Below are 12,199 nucleotides of genomic sequence, written 5' to 3'. Positions count from 1 at the left end.
GTATTTATATACACACATCTCTCTAACATGTATGTATAACATACACTCAAAACACAAATTTATAAAGAATGAAGATAAAAACAGTTTAAAATTATTTTTTATTGGTACTTATGATTTGCTTTCTTTTTTTTATTAACAGTACAAAAAAATTTTTTGTTCTGGAAGCTTAGTATTATTTTTAAGGTTATAGTTTTCACTGAAGTATAACATGTATTTAGAAATGCAGACAAATCCTAAGTACATAGCTGGCTGACTGCTCACAAGTAAACATATCCATGTTCCCAGCACCCAAATTAAGAATTGTATCAGCACTCTAAACCCGCATGTGACTCCTTCCAGCCACTACTGACTTTGAATAGTTCTCTTTTTAATTTCATGGAAACAGAATCTTATGGTATGTATTAATATTTGTTAGTGTCTGTCTTCTTTTGCTTAACATATTTGTTAAGATTGATCTGTTATTAAATGCAGTAATTCATTTTACTGAAAGAATACACCATAATTCATTGATCCATTCTGCTAATGAACACTTGCTTTGTTTCCAGTGTATGACTTTTACGAATATGCTACGGCTTGGAACATAATTATACATCTCTTTTGGTAAATATGTACATCCGTTTTAGGATTGGCATTACTTAGGATTGGAATTACTCGGTCATAGGGTATATCAATGATTGGGACTAGTAGATACCGAGTTTCCCAAAGCGTTTGTAACCAATTTATACTCCACTACAGGTGATTAGCTCACTTAATGTCTTGGTAATTTTTATGGTTTAATACTATCTTGAATTGACATTTCAATTCAAGGTACACTTAGATTTTAAAACAGTGTTCCTGAAAAGTTCAGTTGTTCTTGGCTGACTCTTGTCAGATCTGATTATAGACTGTCACTGTTTTTACCCTGCAATGTGGCAGGAATGCAAGCCCCCAATTTCCTTCACTTGCTTGTACTTTGTTAGTATTATCTTCAATCTGGCTTCTTTGCAGGAGTTTTTAAAAGCCATGTGTATGCTGTAAAGGCAATTTCCATTAAAATTAAGCAATATAATGTGTAAATCAATTTAACCAGGCAATCAATCACAACCTATTAAAATCAAATGGATAAGGGTGCCACTATGCACCGTGCCCCTAGCTATGACACTCACTCTCCCCTCAGCTGCCTACCTCAAGATTAAGTGATAAGTGACCACCTTGTAAAAGGACCAAATAAGGGCACCAGAGTCAATACTTATATTAATTAGCACATCTTGATTTATTTCTTCTGTGAGAGATCTAGTATTTTCTTTCTAAATCCTACTTTGGGGCCCAGTGGAGCAGCAGTGATTTTTCATGTTTTGAATCAGTAAGTTTCTTCTGATGAAAGCTATGGAGACTCTCCATAGGAAAAAATACAAACATTTTGCACATAATTTCAGGGGTTTATCAATTCCTCAAATCCATCTGGCCTCATTAAAAATCCTTAGAACTCAAAGTAATTTTCTCATGAGTAAGATGCTGGAGGGTTATTAAGAGCTACAAATTTGTTTCATTTATCTCTTTAACAAGCAATGAACAAAACACTGAAGCCTGCACTTGGTCGCATTTACTTTTTGGTGGGAAATCCAGATAACAAATAACACATAGATATCTAAAACGTAACATCAAGCACAGTTAAATGTTATGAAGACAAACAAAGCAGGCAAGGAGACTGCCCAGCGTCTCCATCTGCGTGAGTGCATGAGAGGGAGAGAGAAAACAAGCATGCGTAAGGCTGTGAGCACAGGAGCACAGGTGAGGCAGGGAGGAGCTCGATGAGGAGGTGACACGTGAGCAGAGACCTGAATGAAATGAAGGCATGACACACGACTATCTAGAGGAAGAGCATTCCAGGCTGAGGGAGCAGCAACTAGCAAGGTCATGAAAGAAAGTTATGCGCTTGGCTTGCATGAGACAGTAAGAAGGTCGCTATCACTAAAGCTGAATTATTACCAGAGGAAAGAGTGGTAGAAAAAAGATCAGGAGGAATACCCAAGGGCCAAATCACAAACTAAGGCTAAATACTACATTACAAGGTAATTCTTTGAGATACCAGCAAGACTAATACTAAGTAATAAAATTCTGATAATGACTGGGCTAACAAAATGATACCATGAAAGGTATTTCATTTACGTTAAAAACATTTATCAAATTTAATTTAAAAATATGTTTCACCAACTTCTCTAGGCAAACCCATCTTCTCTTTACTTGGAAGTTCAGGGAACAATTAAATTTTTATATTATTCTCCAAAAATACCCAAGCAACGTATTTCAGATACATTTCTACACAGGGTGGTGTAAGGAGAGCCAAACAATGGCGTAAGGTACCTTATCGTAATACTGTAGCCTGGGGGTGGACACAATCTCCCCATCCTCTGACCGGATCAACCGATCCAAGAATTCCTCTTTGCCCACTTCAGATGCTGCCTGGCAGAAACATTCCAGTGCCTGGAGAAATAAAAGAAAGCAAAGTGACTTATAATGAATTGTCCTAATTCTAGGTGCTCATGTGCTAAGGAAAACCAACACCCCCCCCCAATTATTTAAGACTGTTGAGTACATCCATAATTTCTGCCGTTCTAAATTCTGATGCATTATTTAATATTTCTTTAATTTATCTCATTTTACTAAAATGCTATTAATTAAAAAGTAAACTTTAATTAAGATAAATATGTAATAAAACAACTGTCGCAACATGTAATATTTGTAGAATTTGAGTGGTAAGTATACTACTGTTTAACAGGGAAAGAAGCAGCATTATAATGAAAACATAATTGAGAAATAAACTTTATTTACAAAAAAGCATCCCTGAAAACACCTGCACAGGGGCAGGAGGGTTTTTGTTTTCTTCTTCGTATTTTCTTGTATCTTAACTAATCTGCGAAGTACTTGAAGCTGAATACTGTGTTTCCCCAAAAATAAGACCTAGCCAGACAATCAGCTCTAATGCATCTTTTAGAGCAAAAATTAATATAAGACCGGTCTTATATAAGACTCAGTATTATATCTGGTATTTCATATTATTTATATTATATTATATGATATTATATGATATGACATGATATATTATAAGACCCGGTCTTATAGTAAAATAAGACCGGGTCTTATATTAATTTTTGCTCCAAAAGACACATTAGAGCTGATTGTCCAGCTATGTCTTATTTTCGGGGAAACACGGCAGTCCCCACAGGTATATTGTGCCCCTGGATGGCACTAGTAGTCTTCTTTATCTAGAGGATTCCATGCATGTCCTCCAACCTGAGACGGGAACTAAGTGTCCTCCTTGTATTAAAGTTTATCACTCAAACGCAGTTTACCTTCTGTCCCTCTCCTGTGACCAGGTAACAGCGTCCCAGCATAAATCGACAGGAACCAACATTGACTTGACACCAGGGATGTAGCAGTTGGATATAATCCTTAAAGGCATAAAAGGTACTTTCTGATTAAGAAAATAAATACTACTTAAGGAAATACTCATTTCTAAGTTCTTCAGAGAGGGAGAGAAGATAGTGGTCAATCCACACAAAAGTTGTATTTCCTGAAATCACCTGGAGCGTAAAACCTAATCCTGTTAATGAATTCTCATATTAGGCTATGACACTTTAAGAAAGCAAATAGGACTCCAGTAACACTAACACACGTAAACACACATACGCTTTCCATTTTAGCAATTTTCCAACTTTTGGTATTTACTGGTTCTATGACTAGATTCCAGTAAAGGATTTATATGAAAACAATGGTATGTTTGTTTTACTACAAAGAGAACCTAACAGAGAGAGAAAGGAAAGGAAAAGGGGGAAAAAAAAAAACCTCTAGAAAAAATTATGTTAGGAATGATACTGTTACGAGGGAAGTAGAGAAAATCTCTGGAGTGTGTTTTGGTGCAATCGAGTATAAATTATTACGGTTCTTAGTAACAGCCCAATTAAAATAAAAGTAACATTTACAAAGAAAAAAATTCCAGAAACCCAATTCTGTACAACAGTACTCACTTGCAACTGTACATACTGACAATTTCCCATCAAACATTCTAGAAAGAGGCAACCAGGATTGCTAGGCCATCTAAGTAATTGGTTAAGGAGACTTTTTACTTTTTTGGCAAAACTTATACATACTGGGCAATCAAACTCTATGAAATGGCTTAATTTTTTAAAAAGAAGATCAAGAGAAGGTGACAGAGCACACGTTCTTTCGACATAACTATATAACCTTAATATTAGACAAATACAATGAAAAGGTTATATGCTACGATCCTAGTCACTTAGATTAGAACTCAATTAACTATGGTCTAAAGCATGTATTTCATCCCTTGGTGGTCAATGTATCTAGCTGATACATTGCACAAGCCTACTGTTGGTGCTAGTGAACTGGCAGCACCTAACACAGTGCCTGGCATATAGAGTCATTCAATAAATATCTGATGAACGTAAAATGCTTTAAAAGAGATCTAGGTGTTAAATGTATGCACACCACCAAAATCTGGCTGAACTCCTAAGCAAAAACAAAATAAAAATTGGGAGCATATCTGAAAATAAGTATTATCATCTCTTGTTGGGAGGATAAGCACCCAACCTCATTAAAAATCTTTATTACACAGGCAGAATAAGAACCTTAGACTATCTATTAGGTTGGTGGAAAAGTAATTGTGGTTTAAAAGGTTAAAAATAATTGCAAATACCGCAATTACATTTGCACCAACCTAACAGAAGAAATCTTTCAATTTTTTTTCTTTTTTAATTTTATTGGGGAATATTGGGGAACAGTGTGTTTCTCCAGGGCCCATCAGCTCCAAGTCGTTGTCCTTCAATCTAGTTGTGGAGGGCGCAGCTCACTTCCAAGTCCGGTCACCGTTTTCAATCTTTAGGTGCAGGGGGCATAGCCCACCATGCCATGTGGGAATTGAACCGGCAACCTTGTTGTTGAGAGCTCATGCTCTAACCAACTGAGCCATCTGGCCGCCCCCTCCGGAAGCTCAGCGGCAGCTAGTCTTCAGTCTACTTGTGGATGGCACAGCTGACTGGCCCATATGGGAACTGAACCAGTAACCCTGTTTTTCAGAGCTTGTGTTCTAACCAACTGAGCCATCTGGCCGCCCTCAAGTAGCTTTTAAATAAAAGGATACAAGAACTGCAATAAATAATTGGTAACTGCCGTAATCATCTCAGGCCAGTTCAACCCAGTTTGGCTCAGAGGTGTCTTTGGTTCAGAGAAGAGATGAGATATAATGTGTTTTCTTGCAACTTCTTGGAAGAATAATTCCACTATTGTCTGAGGACTAGATGCTTAAAAAGAAAAAGTTATGACAATCACCAACTTGTGAAAGTAGTATCAATTTTCAGTTAAGACAGTCTACCAACTCATTTTATGCTTACAACAAAGAACATTTATTATTTTATAATATAAAATGCATCACTGGTGTAATCAATGGCAATATACATAAAAGCAGTTTGTAAACTGTGAAGTACTATACAAATGCAATAAAAAAGCCACTTAAATCAACACTGTAGTCATTTCTTTTCACTGGTCTCACTAGACCTGTCTTCCCTAGAAAGTGTTTGTAATAAATATAGACCCAGATTCCAAGTTTTATACCAAAACAACACAAAACGAATTCTCCAGAATGATTTTCAAGCACGAGAGGGGCTCCTTATGAATGTTTGCTGATTAAGACAAGATTACAAAAACTACCATGAACTTAGCAAATCTAAAAAATGATTTTGTTGAATGTATTACTGGAGTATCAATAAGCAATGGAAAAGCAGCAGTATGTATACACATATATGCAACACCCTTGATTTATGCCTGATCTAGGACTATGGTTTCACAAGACCCCTCTCACAACCAGAGGTCTCAGGCCACAGCTCGCTGTGAAAGCAGATCCCAGCCAAACTTTCTACAGCAAAGGTGGCAAAAGTCCATTTTAATGAATATGCAACAAACGCCAAATTTAAAATCAAATGCATACACAATTCAGTCCTTACCAAACTTATTTGCCATTAAAGTACCAGAGTCAGTTAGTTCCAGTACTGATAAGTGTTGGAGATTAGACTCCCTGTGAGAAAAAAAAAACAAAAAATACAGCTTAATAACTTCTATGCCAAATATTTCTTCAACAGGTTATCAAGAACACTGTCAATGTAATTAATAAATTGTACATGAATGCTCCACTGAAAGTGTGAGAAAAAAATCTGGAAAACATGTGAGTTTAGCTTGTTGCCCATGGTATCACTCAGTGATCCTTCAATGAAAAGCCAGAGCAGAAATTTCTCTTAGACCTCCATGCCATGAAAAGCCTCACCTTACCACAAAAAACGGGATGGTTTACCTTATTGAAAATGTGAATCCCTCTAGCTATGAGGGAAATGCAAATCAAAACCACAATGAGATACCACCTCACACCTGTTAGAATGACTATTATCAACAAGACAAATTACAAGTGTCGGAGAGGTTGTGGAGAAAAAGGAATCCTCATACACTGTTGGTGGGAATGTAAATTAGTGCAGTCATTATGGAAAATAGTTATGGAGGTTCCTCAAAAAATTAAGAATAGAATTACCATACAACCCAGCAAGCCCTCTTCTGGATATCTACCCCCCAAAAATCTGAAAACATTTATCCATAAAGACAACAAATATGTACTCCTATTTTCACTGCAGCATTATTCACTGTGGCTGAGACATGGAAACAATTGAATGTTCTTCAATGGACAATTGGATAAAGAATATGTGGTATATACATACAATGGAATATTACTTGGCCACAAGAAAAGATGAAATACTGCCATTTGTGACAATATGGATGGATCTTGAGATTATTATGTTAAGCGAAATAAGTCACACAGAAACGGTTGAGAACCATATGACTTCACTCATATGTGGCATATAAAACTGAAAGCAACAAATGAACAAGAAAAACAAACAAAACTCAGACACAGACAATAGTTTAGTGGTTACTGGAGGGTAAAAGGGGAGGGGGATGGTAAAAGAGGGTAAAGGGGGCAAAATATATGGTGATGGAAGAACTGACTTTGGGTGGTGAACACACAATAGAATATATAGATGATGTATTATGGAACTGTACATGTGAATCCTACAGAATTTTACCAACCAATGTCACCAATAAATTTAATAAAGATTAAAAAAAAAGAAAATGTGAATCCTTTAAGCACGGGTTTTCTTTCTCCTTTTGGTTATAAAAAATCTCAGCACCTTTAATATCTAGCACAACATTTTTGTGTGTAGTCTAACTTTCCCTCTGACCTCATCTTATTATTTTGCTTTTAACAGGACTTAGCTTTACATTACACACACATATATAATATATAATAATAAATATGTATTATAATTTTTATTCTTGTAAGTTGCCTTCAACCTTTAGAAAATGAAGCATCTAAAAGAAAAGCTCTCTGAATTTTAAAGGCAAAACATGTTACAGCATGTTTACAATATTTTATCTTATAAGACAATAAAAAAATTAAACGCAAAATTTAAAAATAATTACAATAATGAAACTCACAGTGTGTCAATTGGAACATCAGTTGCCAAGCACTGACTTCCCCACTTAATGAGGTGATAAGATAAGAATAGGGGAGCTGTTCGATGTAGTAGGTCTTGCTGAGCTTGAAAGAGCTGACCAGCTCCCAAAATCACCTATACATGATGGGTGGGTGGGTGAGACAGTAAACAGCAATTAGTAATGATAACTCTTAAGGTTCAGGTGGAGGTAAAATATAACAAACATTGTTACAAAGGACATACAAAAAAGTAATGTGCGTGCGTGTGCGTGTGTGTGTGTATAAAAGCAACACACATTTTGGGGTAGCAGGTAGCAAAAATATCTACCCAAACATTTAACAGTATAGAAATAATCAAAACAGCTCATCAAGTCATGAGAGCTGAGGGTAAAAAAAAAAAACCATCGAAAAGCTTAACTTTCATTAAATCTGTGGGTTCAGAATTCAAGAAGAGGCACAGGGAAATCGAGGTCCTTTGCTACGCTTCTGGTCTTGGGTGAAAATAAGTATGATCATTAGAGGGAAATTGACAGTACTACCAAAAGCCATAAAAATGGGTGTAGCCTGTGACCAATTAATTTTAGTTCTTAGACTTTATCCTAGAGATATAACCAAAGGCGTACAGAAAGTTATAGCTATAAGGGAAAGACTGGCAACAACCTGGATGGCCACAAATGGGATTGATTGAATAAATTAAAATTGTACTAGGTAACTATTAAACATGTTATAGAATACTTAATAATGTGAAAATGCTGATGAAATTTGTAAAGTGCAAGAGTAAAACCACCGGATTACAAATGTAGCATATCCGAATTTTATAAATAAAACAAACAAAAAATCCTGATTTTCATAGTAAAAAATGGTGTACTCCAAAATGTAAATAGTGGTTATCACTGTGTAGATTACTAATGAATTTTTATTTTTATGTTTACATATAAAGGCTTACATATAAAAGTTCTACAATGAACCTCTATTGTCTATTACCTCTGTGTTTAGAAAAAAGCGATGAAAGTTATATGAGGTATGATCAAACAATACGGTGAATGTTTAAATAAAAAATAATTTATTATAGTAAGACACATTGCCATTAATCCCCCTCAAAATACACCCTCTTCCTTCGAACACACTTATCCCATTGTTCTTGTCACTTTCTGAAGCAGTTCTGGAAGTCCTCTTTCATGAGTGTCTTTAGTTGCACTGTTGTGGCTGCCTCAATGTCCTGAATCATTTTGACTTTGGGGAAGAGCCAGAAGTTGAACAGTACCAGATCTGGAGAATAAGGTGGATGAGGACACACCGTAATGTTTTCACTTGACAGAAGTTGCCGTACCAGCAGTGATGTGTGACACGGAGCACTGTCATGGAGGATGAAACCGTTTGTCCATTTCAGGTTAATGCACTGTTCATGATCCATGATTTACAACACATTTTAAAGCACACCTTCTCTCAACCGTAGCTCATACCCGACTTCACCGAACAAACTGAAATTTGTCACACACTGTTACTAAGGTTTGACGCACCACTTTCCATACTGAAGATCCCTGCCTTTCCACTGGATGGCACTCAGCAGCAGCATTCACCGTTATGTTTTGATCACAACGGAAAGGCTCCCTGTCACACATCATTTCTAGTACAGCAATTTCTGTCAAATAATAACATTATGGTGTCCTCATTGACCTTATTCATTGGATCTGGCAGCATGTGACTTCTGGCTCTTCCCCAAGGTCAAAATGACCATTAAAGATAAACGTTTTGAATCAATTCAGGACATTGCGTTAGCCACGACAGCACAACTAAAGACACTCCCGAAAGAGGACTTCCAGAACTGCTTCAGAAAGTGGCAAGAACGATGGGATGAACGTGTTTGAAGTGAGGGGGGGTATTTTGAGGGGGATTAATGGCAGTGTGTCTTTCATTGTAATAAATTTTGTTTTGATCTGAAATTCCACCATTAGCAATGTATTTGAGTTAATAAATTCTGATTTAAAAAGCATGAATACCTCTGGGAACACCAAAGGCCTTTTCATTATTTACACACTACCACGACTTAGTTTAATTAGATTGCTTCCTGGTGAGGTTCAGAAGAGATTACTGATGGAGAGACAAGTGTTGAACATGGAACATCCAGTAGGGTGAGAAACGAGGACTGCAGGAAGTCTGGTGTAGAGTCTTTAGACTCTGGTAGCCTAAGAAGAAGAATAGGATGGAAAAGGAAGCCCAGAATGGAGTTGGGAGAACCCTGAAGACAAACTCTGTAGTTTCAAAACTGTGCTTAGGGTAAATCCTGTACTGCAGGAAGAGAGAAGTTCTTTTTCTTCTTTCTCTCTCCTCCACACTAAATGGTACCCAGCTATCACATCCAAATTAGTATTAATAATACTTAATTTTGGGAAGGCCAACCTGAGAAAATTTCCCCCCACTTATAATACACACAAAAGGTAATAGTGAAACAATCTGCTCCATGTATATTCTTGATCTGTAGTTTTAGATTATGATGCTTGCTCACTCCTAATTCAACAACTATTTATAGAGCACCTGCTAAGGGCCAAGTATGGGGGACAGAGCAGTGAATAAAGACAAAAGTCTGTGCTCGCAGAGCTGACATCCTGCTATGTGCCTGCAGATCTACACCAGGTTGTAGATTTTACAGCTTTTCCCTTGGGTAGTACTTACTGCATCTCCTAGCCTCATTAATAGCTGCTGTAAGATTAACAGGTCTCGGCAGATGAGGAAGCGAGTACTGGCAATTTTACACACACCTCTGCACACAAGATACCCTGCTGTGCTACTACCATACAGCTGGGAAAGATTCATTCGAATGTTCAAAGGCTGAGCTGTAATTAACAAACAAACAAACAAACAAACAAACAAAAAGGAGTTAAATGTGTCATTGTTTTTCTCTAAATCAAAGAGGCACATTTGCTGTTTTGCCATTTACCTGGATTGAATCCCTTTTCCATTTCCACTTCTGTCTCATAATCCATTTCCCGTATAAGAAGTCCAATGGCATGGATTGGGTTCCTAATCTCTTGCAGTTTACTACAAATATCCTCCATCACATTTTCTCTATAAGGACAATTAGAAACCTCCTATAACTACCAAGAACACAGAAGGCTAACTGTGTACATGTAAGTCCTGAAAGTTAAATGCTCTATGAAACAGGAAAACCAGCCACATAATAAAGAAGTGGGGATAATCACTCTGGCATACAACATACTTTCACTCCATGTAGCAAATTTCTCGTTTTTTCCCCCACAAATGACAGACAATATGAATGTGAGCAAAATACTTTTGTGTTTTAGAATTTACAGGTCAGTTAATAGTGAATAGCTACACTACAATTTATGAGTCTGTTTCCAGATCTGAATTCATGTGTTAGATTTTCTGTTTAAAAGTGGAAACACCTATTTAGAGTCATGGCAACTCTGTAAATTTAAGCCACTACTTTGAACATATCTGAATTTATATGAAAAGACTGACTTTGGCACTAAAAAATTGCTAAATTTCCATTAGGAAATGCACTTTACCCTAAATTCTCCTTACATATCACTAGTGATCAAATCTTCCAGAATGTGTTCTGCAGCCTTTTCTGGAGACTGTAGGTTGCTGTAACGACTCATTTCCATCATTACTGACATATCCATAGTCACTGATTCTCCAATAAGCCGAAGGCATTTTATAAGACATATGACATCCCGAGCAACATTCACATCTACAAGTAAGAGAAAGTTAACATTCATGTCTCAAGCCATCGAAGAGCTACTGATTAATACTGTACCAAAAGAAAAGATGAATAATTAAATGCCAAGGATCTATCTGAGGTCTTGGAGATGCTTAGGCCTCTTTAGTTTTCCTTAAAATATCTACAATGTGATAAACTGACCAGGAAAGGTGGCAATCAATGTTTTTTGCATCCATTTGAAACAACGCATAGGATTCATGTAGTAAGGAATTAAATATGGACATAACAATAACTATTACCATCAGATATGATCGTCTCATCCTCTGTCAAAAGGTTCTCATCAGGCAGAAGATACAAATGATCCACTAAGGAGGAAGGCACGAGGAAAGACAGGTACCCCTAGAAATACAAATCTTCCAGTTACATTCTTTTCAGTGAATGTTTAAAGGCATAAAATAACTGAGACCCAAATCTTTTTTTTTTTTTTTTTTTTAAGGAGGGTGCAGCTCACAGTGGACCATGCGGGGATCGAACCGGCAACCTTGGTGTTATCAGCACCATGCTCTAACCAACTTAGCTAACTGGCCACCCCGAGACCCGCATCTTATCACGAGGAAGCACCAGACAAATCCAAATTGAGGGACACTACAAAATAACAGGCACCGTGTTCAAAACATGTCAGTGCCATGAAAGACAAAGCAAGGCTGACAACAGTTGGAGATTAACCTAAAGAAACATGACACATAAATCTATGCAAGATCTTGGATTGGATCCTAAATCAAGAAAGAAGAATTATAGACACAATTGGTAAAATCTGAACAGGAACTACATAATATTATATCAATATCAAATTGCCTGATCTTTGAATTGTGCTGTGGTTATGTAAGAATATCCCTGATCTTAGATAAATGCTAAAATATGTAAGGATAATGGGGCATGATGTCTACAACTAACTCTCAAGTAGTTCAGGAAAAAAAATTACAGAAGCA

The 12,199-nt window shown here is 36.7% G+C and overlaps 1 protein-coding gene across 1 annotated transcript in view; it reads right to left on the bottom strand.

Annotated features, from left to right (window-relative positions):
• The window catches only part of NUP160 (nucleoporin 160), a 44,590-nt gene that overhangs the window by 10,570 nt on the left and 21,821 nt on the right, over positions 1-12,199 (bottom strand). Inside the window, exons 14-23 of the mRNA XM_033121258.1 lie at positions 11,510-11,609; positions 11,072-11,240; positions 10,467-10,594; positions 10,202-10,362; positions 7,531-7,664; positions 5,997-6,067; positions 5,138-5,297; positions 4,008-4,077; positions 3,333-3,431; positions 2,344-2,463 (exon numbers count right to left, since the gene is read on the bottom strand). Of these exons, the coding sequence (XP_032977149.1) occupies positions 2,344-2,463; positions 3,333-3,431; positions 4,008-4,077; positions 5,138-5,297; positions 5,997-6,067; positions 7,531-7,664; positions 10,202-10,362; positions 10,467-10,594; positions 11,072-11,240; positions 11,510-11,609 (1,212 nt within the window). The remainder of the gene's footprint in view (positions 1-2,343; positions 2,464-3,332; positions 3,432-4,007; positions 4,078-5,137; positions 5,298-5,996; positions 6,068-7,530; positions 7,665-10,201; positions 10,363-10,466; positions 10,595-11,071; positions 11,241-11,509; positions 11,610-12,199) is intronic.

This window comes from Rhinolophus ferrumequinum, chromosome 11, assembly GCF_004115265.2.
Source record: "Rhinolophus ferrumequinum isolate MPI-CBG mRhiFer1 chromosome 11, mRhiFer1_v1.p, whole genome shotgun sequence".
NCBI lineage: Eukaryota > Metazoa > Chordata > Mammalia > Chiroptera > Rhinolophidae > Rhinolophus > Rhinolophus ferrumequinum.
Note: the sequence above shows the minus strand (reverse complement) of the source record. Positions and strands in the feature narration are given on the sequence as shown.